Genomic DNA, 20,423 nt, shown 5'->3' with positions numbered 1-20,423 from the left:
GGATGGCTCTTTGGCTCAGACGGTAAAGCGTCTGTCTACAGTGTGGGAGACCCGGGTTCGATCCCTGGGTTGGGAAGATCCCCTGGAGAAGGAAATGGCAATCCACTCCAGGACTATTGCCTGGACAGAGGAGCCTGATCGGCTACAGGCCATGGGGTCGCAGAGTTGGACACAACTGAGCGACTTCACTTCCTTTCTTTTCCCCAGGCAGTGTTTCTTGCACAGTGTCTGCCCTGCCAAGCAGAGAATCTAGGATTATGGAGTATCACACTATTGAGTGGACTTTGCAAAAAATTTTAAATGGGAAGCTGCTTGCTGCATGCCCACCCCCAACCCATGGATCCATCAGTGGGCCTGCATATGCCCCCCCATACCCCTCATGTGGCTTATCCTTGGCAGGTTAACCCCACACTGCCTTGTGTACCCTACATTCCACACTGTGCTAAGTCACTGCAGTTGTGTCTGACTCTTTGTGACCCCATGAACTGTAGCCTGCCAGACTCCTCTATCCACGGGACTCTCCAGGCAAGAATACTGGAGTGGGTTGCCTTGTCCTCCTCCAGGGGATCTTCCCCACCCAGGGATTGAACCCACGTCTCTTACATCTCCTGGAGTAGCAGGTGGGTTCTTTACCACTAGCGCCACCTGGGAGGCCACTCCACACCACCCAGATACATTACCCTAAGGAACACAGACCAGGAATGTAACAGCTGTACTGTAACGTATGAAAAGCCCACAATAGTCCAAAACCAAAAGAAACGAGAGTTTTGTTTCATCGGTGAGTCTTCACTTTGCCATTGACGTCGTGCAGTCATGAACCGCGCAGGTTTTAGTGGTGACTCACCAGCAGAATCCATCTGAACTGGAGACTTTCAGGTACAAGGTGGGTGCAGTTGCTTAAACCAATTTCCCTGGGCTACTGGCTACTAGAGAAACAGGTTTGGGATAAAAGATTTGAGTTTGGGGCTTAAATCCCACTGTATCTCCTCTTAATAGATTTTGAATCATGGGCAGTTACATAAACTGTAAACATTAGCTTACTCATCTGTAAAATGGGGATAATACCAGTTCCTTCCTCAAGATATGAGCAGCTTAAGGGAAATAAATGTGTGTCAATGAAGAAAACTAATCAATAGTCAATCTAAGAAAGAAATGGAGAATTTTATTCAAGCCAACCTGAGGATGAGAACCCAGGAGACAGTCTTCATGTGGAATACAATCATAAATACAGGCTGAATACTGTTCAGCCATGAAAAGGAGTAAATTTTGCCATTTGCAGCAACATGGATGGACGTGAAGGGTGTTATGCTAAAAGCAAAATAAGTCAGGCAGAGGAGGACAAATACTGGATGATATCACTTAGATGTGGAATCTAAAAAATACAACAAATTAGTGAATATCACCAAAAAAAAAAAAAAAAAGAAACAGTCTTAGGTATAAAGAACAAGTTAGTGGTTAGCAGTGGTGGGGAGGGGCCACAGGGAGGCAGGGAGACAGGATATAAGACAGTCTCAAGGATGTATTGTACAACATGGGGAGTATAGCCAACATTTTGTAATAATTGTAAAATGGAAAGTAATCTTTCAAAATTGTATCTAAAATTTTTTTTAATTTAAACAAAGACAAAAATCCCTGAGACTGTCCCACCTGTTATAGGTCAATGCACAGTTCAGTTCAGTCGCTCAGTCATGTCCGACTCTTTGCGACCCCATGAATCGCAGCACACCAGGCCTCCCTGTCCATCACCAACTCCCGGAGTTCACTCAGACTCATGGCCATCGAGTCCGTGATGCCATCCAGCCATCTCATCCTCGGTCATCCCCTTCTCCTCCTGCCCCCAATCTCTCCCGGCATCAAAGTCTTTTCCAATGAGTCAACTCTTTGCATGAGGTGGCCAGAGTACTGGAGTTTCAGCTTTACCATCATTCCTTCCAAGGAAATCCCAGGGCCGATCTCCTTCAGAATGGATTGGTTGGATCTCCTTGCAGTCCAAGGGACTCTCACGAGTCTTCTCCAACACCACACTTCAAAAGCATCAATTCTTCGGCGCTCAGCCTTCTTCACAGTCCAACTCTCACATCCATACATGACCACAGGAAAAACCATAGCCTTGACTAGACAGACCTTAGTCGGCAAAGTAATGTCTCTGCTTTTGAATATGCTATCTAGGTTGGTCATAACTTTTCTTCCAAGGAGTGAGCGTCTTTTAATTTCATGGCTGCAGTCACCATCTGCAGTGATTTTGGAGCCCCCCCAAAAATAAAGTCTGACACTGTTTCCCCATCTATTTCCCATGAAGTGATGGGACCGGATGCCATGATCTTTGTTTTCTGAATGTTGAGCTTTAAGCCAACTTTTTCACAGTCGTATAAAATTTTGAAATAAAAGGTCTAGCATCAAAGTAACACATTGTCAGTGTACATAGTCCAACAGGGTGAGTAGCAGATCATTACGACACCTTAAAGGATTGAGAAAGGAATCTTATTGCCTAAGGAATTATCTTGCTGGCACCTGGAAAATTTGCTTTTTTTTTTTCGGTCTGTGAGTAGGCATCCCTGTGTCTTCTAAGGGAATCTAATTAATGTATAAGGCAGGTATCCAGTGCACAGTGAAGAGGGATAGCGGCCCAGATGGGCAGAGAGGGTATTTTATGTTTAACATTTTTCCGGTCCTGCCTTAAAAATAAATACATTTCATCATGTGTAACGTGTATAGAGCACTAGGCAACAGCTACTGCTTTATGATAGTTCCAGGCATTGTCCTGTTTATCATCTTCAGTATGGTACCAGAGTAATGACATAGGAGGCAGAACCCTTCAGGACCTGTCGTCACTGTGTTTAGTGGTGTTGGTGGGGGGCGTAAGGGGTGTGCTCGGGGCTCAAGCAGAGCAAGGAGTCAGGGTCAGTTTGATAGCTTCTGGCTTACTTTACAAATACAGAGAGTTCTTCTTTGAGATGGATTAATTGTCCTTCTTGAAGTCTGGGCCGGGGGTTGCAGCTAGAGGCCAGACTAGACACCTCTCTGCTGATGGTCTGCCTCTATGAGGTTGGTGATTGAATTACTAAATGCCCCCTTCATTGCAGGCTTCTTGTTGGGGCAGAAGCGAGATGGCATTCCCATCTCAGAGTCAAGTCGCCTGCTTTGGGGATCCCCTCACCCCCCCACTTTCTGTGCGGCAGCAACACTCACCCATCAACTATCTTGTGGTCCGTTCTGGACAAGGCACCGAGGCGGGGAGACTGCGGGCACTGGGGGGCCTCTCCCCCACAGCATGTGATGCCCTTTTGGTCGGACCCAGTGGGGGGCCCCCTGACCTCACCGCCCTGTGAGGAGCAACCCGGGCAGGGGTCGCATCCCAGGGGCCGTGTCTGTGAGGATCGAGCTGGATGTCTCATGCGTTACCTGCAGGACCAAGTGGACACGCTGACCTTCCAGAGCCAGTCTTTGCGGGACCGAGCCCGGCGCTTTGAGGAGGCTCTGAGGAAAAACACGGAGGAGCAGCTGGAGGTACCGTGAGCTCTCAGCGTCCCAGCATCCTGCAAGCCTGGGGCTCCCCCAGCATCACCCCAAAGACAGAGCCTCTGTGCTGATCTGACTGCAGAGTGCCAGCGGTCAGGGCCTGCCAGGATTTAAACACACATCCATAGGCACCTGTCCTGACTCAGGACAGCTGTGGGTTCTCCATCTGAGTGTTATTCTTGCTGCATTTCACTGGGCTCCCCAGCCACTGTCCATGAGCCCCTGGGACAAGCTGGACCTGGAAATGCCTCTGCCTGTACCCTCACCCCCACCCCAACACCTCACTCCTTCCCAACCCCAACTCCACAGGGAAGTTGGAGGTTTCTTTTTCCGGAAACCCTGGCAAAATTCCTTCCCTCTATGTAGGGTTGCCAGGTGAAATCCATGACACCCAGTGAAATGTGAGATACAGATAAATGAGATTTTTAAATATGCCTCCTACAGTACAAAAAAGTTGTTTACATGACATTCAGACTTAATTGAACATCCTGTCATTTTATTTGTCACATCTGGCAGACTTAGACTCTAACAGTTCTTTTTCTACAATGCCTTTTTAAACTACTTTGCTCATTTCCTACACAGGGTGCGGAGGGGGCGGGGCTGTCCTTGGGCACAGGTAGGGACCTGTGTCAAGCTTCACCTGTGTGTTGAACCAAGCAGTCTGGGTGAATGTTAAAGGCCAGTGTTGAATTTAGTGTTTTGCCCACTAAGTTCCCTTGGAGGGCTGGGCTGGTAGTATCTGGCCACCCCAGTATCTGACATTTCAGGGACCGATGGCCTCCCCTCTTCTGCTCCCCACGGAGCTGGATTTTTAGTCTCACTCCCAGTGGCAACTCCTGGGCGTCTTTATCAGGGAGGACTGTGAGCATTCTCGCCCGCCTGCCCCCTCGCTCTTGTTAAGCTTGTTAACAGAGACTAGATTTCGCTGAGTTCATGATGCTGGTGAGTGCCTGGGAGACAGCTCCTTGCTCTCTGCCCCTGCAGATTGCCTTGGCTCCTTATCAGCACTTGGAAGAAGACATGAAGAGTCTGAAACAGGTGTTGGAGATGAAGAATCAACAGATACATCAGCAGGAAAAGAAGATTCTTGAGCTGGAAAAGCTGGTGAGTCGCCTGTAACTCGGGGAGGCCCCCATAACTGGCGTGATATTCCCGCTGCCCTTGTGGGTGAAAGGATTAACAGCGTTCGAGGGAGCATCTGGCCCTTACCTGTCCATTGCTTGCACCTGAGCAGAAAAGACCACAGATGAGGCTCCAGGCCTTGTTTTGGGAGCCAGGAGTTCAGGAATCTCAGACGTGGCCTCATTTGTACAAGTCTAGAGCCCATCTGAGGCCCTGTCAGCATCGCCATCCATCACTGTGATCTGCTGACTCCTCCCCTCCCAGGGGAGGACGTGCAGTGAGCCTGCATCTGGGGAGCATCGCTGATGGGTACCAGGTGCTGTGCAGACACTTTGTCTGTTCAATAATTCCGACAGCAATCCACTGAGTGGGAGTCCATTGTCAGGAGTCTCCTTTTACAGATACAGAGATAGACGCTTAGGATAAGGTCTTGTCTCACCCAGAGCCAATAAGTGGCCCAGCCCAGGCAGGAACCCTGAGCCAGAGCTCCAGGCCTTGGCTTCCACCGGGTTTTGGCTCCCAGAGAACTAGCAAAGGGCGTGCCTTTGGGGGAATAGAGTGCTCAGAGTTCACTGCCAGACCCTGAGGGTGCAAGGGTTGCAGCTGAGATAGTAGTCCAGTTAGCAGCAGGGAGGCCTGCCTCCAAAGAGATACTATGTTGATGGGAAGGTTGGCCCAAGGGACTCATATAGAGTCATTTTTTTTCTTATCATTATTTTTAAATTTTTGATACTATAAAAGGAAAATATGTGCACTATAGGTAATTATAAGATAAAAATAAGGAGATTAAAATGCCATATTTCTACCACTGTTAACACTTTCTGGAGGCTTTCCTCCATACAAGTGTACACACCCCAATAAACAGATTGTGCACACACACACACACAAGGGTTTTGCATCCTGCTTCTTTTCAGTTAGCACATCTTCAACTCACCATCTCAGTAACTGATCATCTCTAACTTTTAAAGTTCTCTGCATGTCTTAGAAATGTCCTGGCAGCTGGTTTATCAAAACCAGGAGCTGGTCCCTGACCACCTGTTGCATTCAGTCATCACGTCCGCTCTGCTGATCTAGCACCATCCTTCTCTGGGCTTCTCTAGCTGCACAGATGCTTGTCCGTTAGGATGGGAGCTGGAGAAGGCGATGGCACCCCACTCCAGTACTCTTGCCTGGAAAATCCCATAGATGGAGGAGCATGGTGGGCTGCAGTCCATGGGGTCGCGAAGAGTCGGACACGACTGAGTGACTTCACTTTCATTTTTCACTTTCATGCTTTGGAGAAGGAAATGGCAACCTACTCCAATGTTCTTGCCTGGAGAATCCCAGGAACGGGGGAGCCTGTTGGGTTGCCATCTATGGGGTCGCAGAGAGTCGGACACAACTGAAGCGACTTAGCAGTAGCAGTAGCAGTAGTATGGGAGCAGACAGGGCTGTGAGTGCCCATTATAGCATCCTGGGTGATGCTGGCATCCTGGGACCATCCAGCAGCTCAGCTTTCCAGCTAGGCCAAAGCTAAGGCCAGTGGGGACAGCTGAAGTGGACAGAGCCCTGCCCCTCTCAGCCCTGCAGCCCTCCTCCTCCAGGCTGGACTGTCTGCATCTTTATCTGGTCAACCAGCAGCCTCTGGGTTTATCAGGCTGTTTTTAGCCCTGCTGATATGCAGATGACATCACCCTTATGGCAGAAAGTGAAGAGGAACTAAAAAGCCTCTTGAAAGTGAAAGTGGAGAGTGAAAAAGTTGGCTTAAAGCTCAACATTCAGAAAACGAAGATCATGGCATCCGGTCCCATAAGTTCATGGGAAATAGATGGGTAAACAGTGTCAGACTTTATTTTTTTGGGCTCCAAAATCACTGCAGATGGTGACTGCAGCTGTGAAATTAAAAGACGCTCACTCCTTGGAAGAAAAGTTATGACCAACCTAGATAGCATATTCAAAAGCAGAGACATTACTTTGCCGATTAAGGTCCGTCTAGTCAAGGCTATGGTTTTTCCTGTGGTCGTGTATGGATGTGAGAGTTGGACTGTGAAGAAGGCAGAGCACCAAAGAATTGATGCTTTTGAAGTGTGGTGTTGGAGAAGACTCTTGAGAGTCCCTTGGACTGCAAGGAGATCCAACCAGTCCATTCTGAAGATCAGCCCTGGGATTTCTTTGGAAGGAATGATGGTAAAGCTGAAACTCCAGTACTTTGGCCACCTCGTGCAAAGAGTTGACTCATTGGAAAAGACTCTGATGCTGGGAGGCATTGGGGGCAGGATGAGAAGGGGATGACAGAGGATGAGATGGCTGGATGGCATCACAGACTCGATGGCCATGAGTCTGAGTGACCTCCAGGAGTTGGTGATGGACAGGGAGGCCTGGTGTGCTGCGATTCATGGGGTCGCAGAGTCGGACACGACTGAGCGACTGAACTGAACTAAACTGAGGCACTCTGTGGGCATGCAAGAGTTCTCATTCCAGAAACCGTTCCAAGCAGGGGTGGGGGTGGGGGGTGGAGAGTTGATTGAATCACTTCCTATTTCCTAGGAGGGCCTCCTTGGTGGTCAGATGGTAAAGAATCTCCCTGCAATACAGGACACCCACATTACATCCCCTGGATCAGGAAAGATCCCCTGGAGAATTAAATGGCAACCCACTCCAGTATTCTTCCCTGGGGAATTCCATGGATAGAGGAGCCTGGCAGGCTGTGGTTCATAGGTTCGCAAAGAGTTGGACACAACTGAAGCAACCTAGCACCACATGCATAGTGAATTACACATACACAATTTATGTGCGTGCCTATATTGGATTCCTGTGTAGAATACACTTCTCATAGTGAGTGTCTCCATGCCCCTGCCATTGTCAGAGATGAGCCATGAGCACCCGCCAGGTCCAGTTTGGCTGGTGGGTCCCCTGGTTCTCCCTATCGGGTCCTCCGCCCTGCACTGGCACCTCTGGCAGTACCTATATGTACAACACGACATTCTGAATTAATGGAGGGATGAAAATATCAATAATGTGGACACACTTTCCCTCCTGAGGCTCTCGGCAGCCAGGAATATGCAGCTCAAGCCAGCTCTGCACAAGAACAGAAAATAACATCCTCCTCCATGGTGGTTATTCCTTTGAGACTTAATGCCCGCTCTCTGTCTGTGGGTCCCCACGGCCTGAGACCTAGCTGAAGTCGAGCTCCATTCTAAGATGAACTGAGAAACTCTTTTTTGAAAAGACTGTGAAGAACTCCTGTGTAGGGTAGTTAAGGAAAACCACCACCCCTCCGTGCATCAGGCTGAGGTATCAGAGTGGAAGGACTGGGCTTTAGCCAGCTCTTCAGCAAGGCTCCCACGCCCACCTCATCTTTGTTCCCAGGAAATGCATGCATGCTAAGTTGCTTCAGTTGTGTTCAAGTCTTTGCAACCCCATGGACTGTGTAGCCCGCCAGGCTCCTCTGTCCATAGGTTTCTCCAAGCAAGAATACTGGAGTGGCTTGCCATTTCCTTCTCCAGATCTTCCGGACCCAGGGATCGAACCCGGGTCTCCTACATTGCAGGCAGGTTCTTTACCATTAGCACCACCTGGGAAGCCCCATAATTCATAATATATACTGATATATACACACAGACATATTATATACCTACATATATATAAGAAAGATATACGTATATATATATATAAAACAGTACTTTAACAGTGCACTCTGGTATTTTTTATTCTGTTTTCTTTTGTTTAAAAAGCAATGCTGGTCATGTCCCTCTAGCCTGGTTTTATAGCCAATGCATTGCAAATTGCAGTTTGAAAAACACTGTTTTAGATAATCCTCCAAAGCCCGGAAGCCAAGGGCACTGGTCTGTCGTCTCCCCCAGGGCCTGGCTGCGGAGCTCTTGACACTCCATCTTTTATAGGCAGAAAAGAACATCATCCTGGAAGAGAAGATCCAAGTTCTCCAGCAGCAGAACGAAGACCTCAAGGCCAGGATCGACCAGAACACCGTGGTCACAAGGTAGGTGGGCCTGGGTGATGGAGCCTCAGAAGCACGTGTCCCAGACAGAATGGCTTTGCTCCTGACCTTGGAGGGCTCTGCTTTTGTCCTTGCTCCTCCGAGCCCCAAGGCTTCCCCACGCAGGCTCTTGGCGCTCCCCACGTGGAAGAAAGCATAGAACACACTGCTCTGAGCACCGAGCCAAGGCCCTGGCTGCACGGAGCACCCTCCTTGGTGGAAAGGAGTTGGGTGGGGTAAAGTGTGTGGCCCAGCTGGCGGGGGCAGGGGCAGGAGTGGTGGGGATCGTGGAGGAGGTTTTGGAAGGGCTGCCCGCTGGGAGTTCCAGGCTAAAGAAAACAGCCATGTGAGCCAGCCGACCCTGAGCTCCAGCAGTGCCCAGCTGCTGCCCCGGCGCTCGGCCAATGGCAGAGGGGAGCTGCCCCGGCTGGAGGGCAGCAGGGAGGGACCGGACCATGCACCCACTTCCATCTCCGTGCTCCTAACCTGCTCCGAGGCTCCGACTTCCAGGAAGGGAGGGGCAGCAACCCGGCTGCAGTGACGACAGAGGCACAAAACACATCGGGTTCCTTTCTACTTGGCGTCCATCAGCCGCAAACACCCATGGAGCATCTGTTACGGGCCGGGCCCCAGGCTGGGTGCCGAGCACTGGAGAAGGGACCACTCTGGCCCCATCCTAGGGCTCCAGCTCCAGCAGGCGACCAGATGCACTGCCCAGAAGGTTGCAGTGCAAGCTGACTGCTGCCAGGGAGGCCCAGGGTGAGGGCAGGCTGCGGAGGCCGTCGGGACCACCGACTCCCCGGGGCTGTCCTTACGGCTCAGTGTCCCCCACACCACCTGCAGCTTTTGCTCTGTCCACTGGCCACCAGCGCCTCCCCTGACCCAGGGCAGAGGGACTGTGGGCGAAATCAGGTGTTGGCAGAGAGACTCTGGGAGAGGATTGTGTGGGTGGGACAGGTGGTGATTGTGTTTCAACCCCTGGGCTTGATCCCTGAGGTCCACAGGAACCCACCACACACCCCGTTCCCTGTGCGCCCCTGGGCCCGGCCGACCTCAGGCTCAGCGTCTTGCTCTGCCATTGCTACTCTAACTGTTGCTTGTCCCCTCCCCCACCCCACCCCACCCCCATGCAGACAGCTGTCGGAGGAGAATGCAAACCTCCAGGAATATGTGGAGAAAGAAACACAGGAGAAGAAGAGGCTGAGCCGGACCAATGAAGAGCTGCTATGGAAGCTCCAAACCGGGGACCCGACCAGCCCCATTAAACTGTCCCCCACATCCCCTGTGTACCGCAGCTCCTCCTCCGGGCCCTCCTCTCCCGCCAGAGTCAGCATGACGCCCAGATGACGCCACCACGCTGCGGGCCGAGCTGCGGCGCCGGGTCCACGAGGGTTCCCACCGGCGGGGAGTGGTGACCGCCGCGGGCTGGCCCGCCTGACCCCGCGCGCATGCCCAGTCGCTTCGTCGCGGCCTTCCATGCGCGCATGCCCAGCCGCTGCATAGCCGCACCCCAGGCCGAGCCCTCTTCTAACCCTCGTGTGTAGAACTGTCCCGGGACGGGCACTTAGGAACGTGTAAATGGTAGTGTCTCATGTGCAAACGTTTGGCCATAGTCAGAGCCAAAAGAAGGAAACGCCAGTTGTCCTTGAGCAATGAACTTTCACTGCAGAATTTCAGGTTAGTTAACAAACAGCTCAGTTTTGACTATCCATTGAATAATCCTTGTGTACTGCACCGGTATGTGTGTATATTTAGATACACGTATATACACATGCAGCGGTTCTGAATTGCATTTTTTATAACATGAAGTGCTGACGTATTTTGGTGACGGTCAGCAGTTTTCTAACTCGTGCCTAAGAATTATTGGGAAATGAAAATGCATTTCTATCTACCTTCCCAGGAATATTTCTACCCAAAATAGAAAAAGGAAAAAAAAAAAAAGATACAGAGAAGAAGCGCCTTTCGACCTACCACCACGTGGTACTCTGTTTAACACAAACACCAGCCATTCGTCGGGTAACTACCTTTGAAACAATCAGCTTCTTAGTCAACATGACATGAGGTCACTATTACTCCATCCACAGATTTTAATTATTGACATTCCTGTCCTGAGTGGATAAGGGGCAGCAGTGAGAAACCCTGAGGGGGATGAGCGGTTTTGCAGATGTTAACTCATGACCAGTGGATCAGCTATAGTCTTGTAAACACAAGTTTTGCTTTTTTCCTAAATGGCATCTTGGAATCCATCATTCAGCTATTGCATCCTCGGGAAAATATGGAAGCACATGACCTTAGAGAATGAGGGTGAGAATGGCCTTGGAGTTGGCCAAGACTCTTCACGCTCCATCCTCAAGAAGGAAAACTGCTGATAGAGTCTGTATTCTGACTAAGCGTAGAGAAGAGCGTCCTCTGGCATCCTGTTTGATGTGATGCTATAAGTGGTCAACCCACCAAAATACGACCCTCAGCCCTATTTCATTGCCCCCCTTTCAGTTAGGTTCTGTAATCCAACCTCATTCTTGTACATTGAGCAGCTCAGGGGTTCTAACAGGGGCTTCCAGGAAACCAGTTCTTTTGTCCTGTGGGGATCAGTTCCTGGTTGTGCTAGATCATTGCATGACCTCCCAGAAACCCAGGTGTCTTTTTCTGCTAGATGGTCAAGCTATACCACAGCTGAGAGAGGTCACCAACCATCTTTGGCCCAGGAGGTTCTTCCAAAGAGAGGAGCCCCAGGAAACAGCCAGCCGGTGGTCACAGGCTTCTGGACTGGCATTTGTCTCCTAAATGGATTAGAATGGGGGAGAGATTCCTGTAGTGCTGTGGACCATTAGAAGCATAACACGCAAAGTAGTTTCAGCCACTTATACAGTGATGATAATGATGTCTTTACTGTTTGTGACGAAGACCCTGTACTTTTCTCCCCAAGGCCCCTCAAAGTGATCCTGAGCACAAGACTGATTCTGAGCAAACCCGAGATAGGCAGACTTATGTAGATAGGCTTTGTGGGGCCAGAGTCACAGAGCAGGAAAGAAACGGCTCAAGAAAGGGGTCCCCTGGCCCAGAGCCCCTGCCTGCTCATGGCATATGTGGCTGGCATGAAGACAGACCTGGTCTGTGTTCCTTGCATGAGTCAAGCTTGGGCTTCCTGGCCTCCCATACATCTCATTTCTAGCAAACCTCCAGGTTTTTGCCCATCCTGGGGACATAGACAGGAGATACCCAGTGAAGAAACATTTATTTTTCCGTTTAGTGGGTCTGCATGATGCTGTGATGTTGAGTTGGGCATCCCGTTAGAGTAGATGATGCCACGTTGACTAAAATACACGAATATGTATTCTTTTAGTAGGCACCACCTGCAGACACAGTAGCTCAGCCCTCCGAACTAGGAACTGCTTCCATAATGGCACCTGCTAAATGCAGTCACACAGCAATACAGATGTCAGTGTTGCGTTAGAATGTGGTCTGGTGTGTTAGCCTGTTGCAGTCACGATTGTAGTGGTGTTAGAACCAAGTAACCCCCCACTAGGTGACTAGAGCGTGGCTCTAACCATCCCTGACCTTGGGTACCCGAGCTAATTCCCGCAATGCCCTGGCTTCCTTTCCTTGTCATGGACGCCCATCATATAAGGCTCCTATCCCCAAACTCTAGGGGCCGCAGCGCCCCACCCCCCACCGTCACCTCTCTCTTCCCCACTCCCAACACTGTTAGGACTTGGACCTCTGTCTCTCTGGTGTCCACCTCCCAGGCTGGAGCTGTTTCCATAGAGAAATGCTACAGCCTCCCCACCTGTTTCAAACAAACCCACCCAACCTCACCAACCTCTCCTTGGCGTGTGGGACGCTGTTGGTGCCCTGCCCGCCCCCAGCCCACCACACGCCCTGCGAGGTTCCGGCTGGGTGTCGGAGCAGCGGACAGGCCGTGGAGCCGGCATACTTGGTGACCATCTGAAGGGGGTCACTCGTTCCTTTTCTGGCCCCTGTGGTTTCTGTGTTGCATTATTTGTGTTTGAAGCATATTAAAATGAACTTGAGGGAACTTCTGTGATACGCACTTGATGTGACCATTTGCCTGGCCCCCCTCGGGCTTCAGGATGTCAGGAGGGGACAGGGAGGCCTGAAGGCCAGTTTCCCTCTGTGTGTGCGCCAGGGTCAGCTGGTCATCACTGAGTCTTGAGACCCCTCTGCCCCAGCTCAGCAGGGTCCCTGCGCCCAGCTTATAGCCTGGGACTTTCAGCAGTCTTCCCCCGAGCTTTGGGGGCTCGATGGCTCTGCTCCTTGTCTTGAGGTGGCCAGGTTGGACTGGAGACCGTCAGAAAAAGGACACAAGACATCAAGTACAAGCCCCTCACCATCAACTTCAAATTCAGATGCTGACCTGACTTTCTGCCCCAAGTGGGCTTGGCCGCTTTGTATCTGGGTGGTCACAGAGTTCTCTCAGAGTGGCCAGGGGGCCACTGGCTCCTAGCAGGGGGGCTGTGGTCACAGCACTTCCTTGTCACGCGCTCTCTCATGCCTGTGGGGTTCACAGGACCCCGAACAGCAATAAGCCAGGACACTCCTTTAACCTGAAAGCATTCGCCCCCTCCCACCCTCTTAAGATGGGCTTTCAGGCTGGACTGCAGCCAGTTGGTAGGGGCACCAGGGGCCATGGGGAGACTCCAGTCAGTCTGTTCCCCCAAGCTGCTGCTGACCAGGAGCCCTTTGGCAGGTGATAAAGGCCCCTGAGTTACTCTGGACCTGCCAACACCTTCCCAGGACCCCCCAGGTCACTCATGCCTCCAGATACTGGTGACGGCTGCCAATTAATGATTTACTCGTCAACACATCCCAACCTGTTGATGTCTTTTGGCGCCTCCTGCCACCACTTTAATCAGAACCACCCTGCATTATCCTTCCCCCCACCACGCATCAGTACGGCCACTTTGCAAAGGGACGCTGGCGCCTGGCCCAGGGCCCCGAGGAGGAACCAAAGGTGGAACGGCGTCCTGGCAACAGAGAATCGTATCCCCCACAGTTGCCAGGCAGCAGTCGAGAGACCTTTGAAGTCAACCACTCAGTCCCCGCTCTGTGGTCTCTGGGAGTCCACGGCGGCTCCCCCACTGCCTGTGAGGCGGGGAGGAGTAAGGAGGGTGAGGCTCGGGTAGAACCGGGGCGAATGCGTCTCCCCTGCTGCTGGAGGTGAAGGCTGTTATGCCATGGATGCATCTGAGAACAAACCCAGTAGTGGGGACAGGGAGGGGGCTCCTGGGTGGGGGGGGGTTGGTGGATGGGACAGCCTTCCTGTCAAGCAAGAGGCAGAGCCTTGCCCACAGTGGGGGAGAGGGTGGTGAATCTGGGTCAAATGCTCAAAAAACATTGCCAGAGGCTAGAGCTAATTCACTTGTTTGCTAAATACTTTTTCATTTTTTTCCCTTTGGAACCGGTCTCCTTCTCTGGAACTTCTCTATAAACAAAAGCAGGACACCTGGGGTGTCTTGACCTACCAGCTCAGTTTTTTGCCCCCTCAGCCTGAGGGATGAACAGGTGAAGTTGCCCCCCTTACCATGTCTGGGTTTCCCAGCGCACGCATCACGCGGGATATAGAGTTGTCTAAGTGGGCCCCTCCCCTCCCACGGGCTTAGCTGCTGCTGATCGGTTTAACTGCACCCAAATCTGTGCAGCACAGCTCATCAGCAGGCGCTCAAGAAGCAACCGCAGGGATTCAGGGAGTAAAAGTGTCAAAGTCCGACCCCGTACCTTCTCTCTATCCGCCACTGCCCCCCTCAACACCCCTACTGCCTCGCAGTCCCAGATGGATGTTAAGAAGTAGGCCAGAGACTGGCTGCATCAACAGACACGCTGCCTGCTTTATTCCCTAAGCCTTGCTCCCATCGCATTTATGGCTTGATGGACAAGCTTAGATGCCCCTTTGAGAGGGGTGCACAGGGGTACCCCCTGATGGAGGTCCCCGCCGTCCTGGCTGCCTGGTGGCTGAGCAGTCCTGAAGGAATCCACGCGATTCCTCCCCACCGCGGAGGCCGGGCTGTCGGGGGCAGCCTCTGACTCACCAGACGAGCTTCGAGCGTCACCAAACGGCGCGCTCCAGGTGACTGCCCAACCCCCGGCCTCCAGACGTGAGTGGCTTCAGAAACCCTTCGGGGTTTCCTGGGAGACGGTCGGGAGCCGGGTGGGGGCTCTCCAGGCGCCGGTCTCTAGGTGGCGGCGTGGCGCCGCGGCACCGGCCTCTCCGGGCTGAGGGGGCGCTCCACGCGTGGACCCGGCCAGGTCGCCCCCAGGTCCGGGCTCTTGGGGGCAGTCAGCCCGCCCAGATGTCAAGGGTTGGGGTTCAGCGGTGCCTGCAAGACGGCACAGGGCACAGATCGCCCTGGGGCGGGGGGAGGTGGTGGGGGTGCTGGCTTGGGGAGGCAAGTAGGGGCGCCCCGCCTGCGCGTGTTCCCGCCGTCCAGCCCAGGCGAGTGGCGCGCCGCGTGGCCCACGGGTGGTCCTCGCTTGTTTGATGGTGGGCGCGCGGAGGCGGGGCGGGGCGGGGCCTGTAGCAGCAGCCCCCTGCCCTCCTATTAGTGAGGAAACTTCACTACGCATCTTCCTGCCGGAATCACACCTCGCCTCGGGGTCTGAGAATTGGGGCCACTCGACTGACCTCACCTCTAGTGCAGAAAAACGCCTCCTTTCTCAAGTGGGGCCGAGGAAGCGGGTGATGGTGAGCGCTCGAGGGTTATAACAGCCACACACTCTGCCTTCCACCCCTGTCCTGCGAGCATGTCATACCTGACGACGGGTGTGTATGGGGGAGGTGGAGGGCAGTGCGAGGCCGAGGGGTTCTGGGCACAGGTGGGGGGGGCGGTTGCTGCACTTGATGTGACGTCGTTCTGCAGACAGCAGCCTCATCCCCCACCATCTGGTTGGCGGGGAGACCTGTGGGCCCCAAACCCGAGGCGACCTGGGAAGAGTGGGCAGTTGGGGAGATGATCCAGCCCCCCCCCTCCCCCCCCCCCCCCCCCCCCGCCCCAGCTGTGAGGCAACGCGACATCCGGCTGTGAGATTCAAGAAGCAAAGACCAGGCACTGGGACTCTTTGAGCCACACACCCCCCAACCCCTCACCACCCTTCCCACAGCTGCCGGAATCACCGGGCCATAGATGGGAGTTTATTAGGATTTGCTGAAGCATGACAGGATGTACCAACAAAGTTTGACTTTACAACATGAACTATTATGGCATCAATGTACCACCAAAACTGGGATACAGAGCATAGGTTCACATTTTTAAAAGGCAATGGACAACCTCTACTTTCGTCCTTAAAGTAAAAATGCGGGGTAGGGGTGGGGGGAGGTATGGGGGGACGGCAAGGGGACCAGCAGAGGCCAATCTGATTTGCAGTTAGCTGTCAGAATCTAAATCTAGTATTGCAATTATAAGAAACTATAAGAAAACTATTAGAAAAATAGAACATCAAACGAGCAAAAAAATATTACACAATTTACATAATAAAAAACGCAATCCTCTTAATAATGGCTCCATGTTCAGTAGAAGAAAAAGTACACTGGAGAACCCACACACCTTCAGGTTTGACAATAAACCAACCCTCGTGGAGATCGTCACCCCTGTGTGCTCCTTAGACTTACCACACTTAAAGGCACAACGTAAGCAGGAAACTTATCTTAAATAGATATTATAAACTTCTCCAATGGGAAAATAAGTCCCAAACTTAAAAAGTTTGTCATCAAGAAACACAACATCATATATACCTTGTTAATAATTTAACAAGGCCTGAATGCCTCTTCCCAGCCATGCTCCCTGACCCTGAGAAATCTCATTTGGACTTCAAGCCGAGGTCTCACGGTGGAGTGTTCAGCCAGCAGTTTGACATGTTACAGGGTGGTCCTGGGGGAGGAGGGGCTCCTGAGAACTGCGCCCCGAGACCCCTGGCTGGTCCACTCCCTCTTGAAAGAGCACTGCCACCCAGTGAAGCAATGGGCACAGAAAGGCTGGATCGTAGTGATGAACAGGAAGGTCAGTTGACTTCTTTTTCTTTTTTGCCTTAACCACCCATTAGGCATCATAACTGATGATGAGATATGGAGTGTTTGTAGCTTCTTGCACCACTGGATCAATAAAGCATTTTGTCACCCAAAAAAGTCCACAAGAGTCTGATAAACTGTACATCTCGCTCTCGCTAAGGAGCCTTACGTAACAATACTCTCATTACCAAGGCAGATATTAATATATTTTAAATTATACATAAAATTATATACAACACATATTTAGTTCCATCTGAAGTTGAATTCACACGCCTGCGTGGACATGCCACAGCCCCGCCTCTCCGTCCATCCTCGCACACTGGGGCGATGGGCCGGCATGAAGCCGCTCCCTCTGGTCTCCATAGGGGTGGTTCTCAGGGGTCAACAAAACAAGCGACTCTTAGTGTGTCAAAGTGGGGTGTCCACCCCTGGCACGGGGCCAGGCCTCTTCTCTGCAGCAGCGAGGCCCCCGACTACCTGTGGGCTCACCTGCAACAGGGCGGGCCCTTTACGAGCTGTGTCCACACATCCTGTGCTGACGGATCTGCTTCCAATGTCAGGCCAGTCGCCATCCTAGGCAGGACCCAGTCAGCTCACCGTGCCCACCTGGCCATGGGGGTGGCCGGGAGGAGACCTAGCCCAGCCTGGGTTCCCACTCCCACCCCCCTCATCCTATGCACGAGGCAGCAAACACAAGCACAAGGCTCCTGCTTGCAGCCCTCCTGGTGAGAACAAATGCGACCAAGGGGCAGGAGGGAGTGACAGGGGCCCCAGGGGGCTCAGGGTGTGTGGAGAAGCCCCCACAAGGCTGTAGTCAACCTGCAGTATCCAAACGCCACGGGACCAGGTGGTCGATCACTTGATGGAGACCAAAGGGCTCAATGCAACAAAACCCAAAGTGGGGAGATGCGAGTGATGCTGATACTGTATCAACTGAGCAGTAGTCTCCCGACCGTGGCTCTATCACACCTCCTCTGGGTTTCTAAAAACCCACCTGGCCCAAAATCAGGGAGGAGATGTAGGCAGCGGGGGATGGGGGCCGTGCAGGGTCCTGACTGCTCCCGAAAGGTCCCATCCCCACCCAGGGGCTCACATCTCCCCCACCCATGGGCCCAGCTGATTCTTCAGAGACACTGTGCCCCTCACTCTCCCACACAAGGCCCGGGGGACCCCGGGTTTTCACAAGGTCATGCACGTGCAGGCAGGGGCCCACAAGTGGTGGGAAGGGGCACTTCCTCCCCACAAGCGGGTCTTTCCAATGCAAGTGTTTGGGGCTGGTGCCCAGGGACCCGAGGACACATCCCCCCCATGGGGTGTCTCTGGAAAATAACAGCCAAGCCCTGAAACTTAGTCTGGGCGGGGCTGAGATGTGAGACTATTGGGCACTTCCAGTGGTTATTTTCTGCCTGTGTGTGTTTATTTATGTGTGTATGTTATGCCTCTGTGTGTAATGTCTGTATGTGTGTGTGTTGTCTCTGTGTGTGTGTGTGTATTTCTGTGTGTATATATGTATGTGTTATATCTGTATGTGTATATACATATATGTGTTGTCTCTGTGTATACGTGTGTGTGTCTGTGTGTGTACGTATGTTTGTGTATCTTGTCTGTGTGTGTGTGTGTGTGTGTGTCCATCTCAGGCACAGGAAGGCAGGCTGTGGTAACAACTTCTCCCATGGATGGGGATGGGACCTTTCGGGGGCAATCAGGCCCCTGCACACCCCACCGCACTGCACCCCCCGCCCCGCGCCCAGCCTACACCTCCTCCGGATTTTGGGCCAGGTGAGTTTTTACAAACCCAGAGCGGGTGTGATAGAGCCAGGGTCTGCAGACGCCGCTCAGTCTCCTGGCAGCACGGCCCCCGCACAGAAGGGGAAACCCCTGGCAACGGTATGAAAGCCTCTCTTCACAAAAGCACGGGTCACTGAACCCCGTCCAACGACCCAGGGATCCTTTCCTCGGACGGGGCTCTGGCTCAGCGTGGAGGGTGGGGGCTTCTGATACCAATGGGGGGCATTTCGGCATGGCCCCTTGGCTCCAGGAGAGGAGGGGGGCATCCGCCCGTGAGACGCTGAGACACACCTTCCCGGCAGGAGGACGAGGCGTGTAGCTGGCTCAAGTGTCAGCTGTGCAGAGTCTGCTGGGGGCAGTCAGGCTCAGAAATTTCAGTCAGAAATAAGAAGTGAGAGAAACTCTACCCGCCACCTTTCCTGCACACCCTCGTTCCCTCACACTCTCCGCCTCGGTGGAGAAACAGCAGACAATTGGAGCAGACAGGTGGCCAGCAGGCCCCAGGAAGAGAGCAGACAACCAAAACACCTCAACGAAATAAGTTAAGACTCATCAAAATATGGTACAGCACCAGCTACATAAACCTAAATACTTTTCTTTGGAAACCCGAGCTTCGGGCTCTCGCCCCCACTTTAGAATATTCGCAAGTGAGATCGTGAATAAAGCTCCCACGAGTGCCCAGAGGGGACGATGGAGCCTGCAAGAGGGGCTGGGCCCTCACCCACCTGGGCAGACCCTGCTTCACTCATTCTTGCATTTTTTTTTTTCCTCCAAGAACTTTCTGGGGCAGAGGGAGAAAAGCCAAGAGCCATCAGTTTATCAGGCTTCTTTCTACCAGATTTGTGTAAAAGGGCAGAGAGGGAAGATAATGGGAGCTAAGCTTCACAAGCAGCATTTACATTTCGTGTGGAGTCAGACATGCCAGCCCCCTCACCTCCCGCCAACACAGGCCCTTCCATCCCGACTCCACTCTTGGGAAGGAAGGCACGGCCCACCTCCAAGGAGTGTCCCTGGGGCCTTGGCAGGGAGCGCCATGTACATAGGTACATGCAGTCATCACGGAGGCAGGGGTCCGGGCCCAGGGTCACCAACCTGCGGCATCCAACAACACACACAGAGCACACGAGAGGGACGGCACAGGACCCCACACCGTCCCCTGTGGGCAGACCCCCACACCCTGAACGATTCAGGGAACGACTCGGCCGCTTTCCACATCACCATTACGCGCCGGCTGGATTGCGTGGCGACTCACAGCCAAGGGACAGGAGGACTCCACATGACGATGAGACACGTGAGGGGCCGGAGGCAGCTGGGGGTTAAGGGGGGGGCGTGCATCACTCAGGACGAGAGGACACTGGCCTGGGGAACCTTGAGACCCACGAGCAGCAGAGGGGGCAGGACCCCATGAGGAGCCGGGACCATGGGGAGCACTCAGCTAAGCTCCGCTCTTTTGAGGCAGGTCCTACAGAAATAGTGTCACGTTCCAGTTACTCAGGACTCGGCTGAAGCAGCAGCAGGGACCTGCTGGAGGGCTGGCGGCGGGGAGCCTGGTCTCCTGGCAGGAGTGTGCAGAGTGCGGGCCAAGTCCCCCGCCTGGAGGGAGGGGGCGGTCACAGTCCAGCGACCCTCCGGAGGCAGCTCAGACAGCCGAGCAGGAGGAGATGGTCTCAGTAAACTAAACCGCTGGGGTGGGGCATGGGCACAGCCAGAGGACAGACACCTGGCATCGGGACGGCTGTCTGGGGCTGGGCCAAGGCAAGGACAGGACCCAGCACAGCACCCCCGGGATGGAGGCCTGGGCTCCTGAGGTGACCACCGTTCTGCCCGAGGCCGCAGCAGCTGGGGTGCCGGACGGGTGAGGAGAAGGGCTGCCGTTCTTGTCCTGGAGGAGGCTCCGAGGCAGGTGGCGGCCAGTCCCAGCCCCGGTCACGTGGCCCCGCCGAGAGCTGCTGGGGGGTCGGGGACATGGGCCACACGTGGGCTGCTCTGGGCTCTGGG

General features: G+C 53.2%; 1 protein-coding gene across 2 annotated transcripts in view; it reads left to right on the top strand.

The window, feature by feature from the left end:
• Positions 1-9,964, top strand: part of MTUS2 (microtubule associated scaffold protein 2) — a 259,084-nt gene extending 249,120 nt beyond the window's left edge. For both annotated transcript variants that reach the window (XM_068984629.1, XM_068984630.1), the window contains 4 exons: positions 3,409-3,507; positions 4,504-4,623; positions 8,523-8,620; positions 9,751-9,964. In XM_068984629.1, the coding sequence (XP_068840730.1) occupies positions 3,409-3,507; positions 4,504-4,623; positions 8,523-8,620; positions 9,751-9,964 (531 nt within the window). The remainder of the gene's footprint in view (positions 1-3,408; positions 3,508-4,503; positions 4,624-8,522; positions 8,621-9,750) is intronic.
• Positions 9,965-20,423: the final 10,459 nt, after the last annotated feature.

The sequence above is a fragment of the Capricornis sumatraensis genome, chromosome 12, assembly GCF_032405125.1.
Source record: "Capricornis sumatraensis isolate serow.1 chromosome 12, serow.2, whole genome shotgun sequence".
Lineage (NCBI taxonomy): Eukaryota > Metazoa > Chordata > Mammalia > Artiodactyla > Bovidae > Capricornis > Capricornis sumatraensis.
Note: the sequence above shows the minus strand (reverse complement) of the source record. Positions and strands in the feature narration are given on the sequence as shown.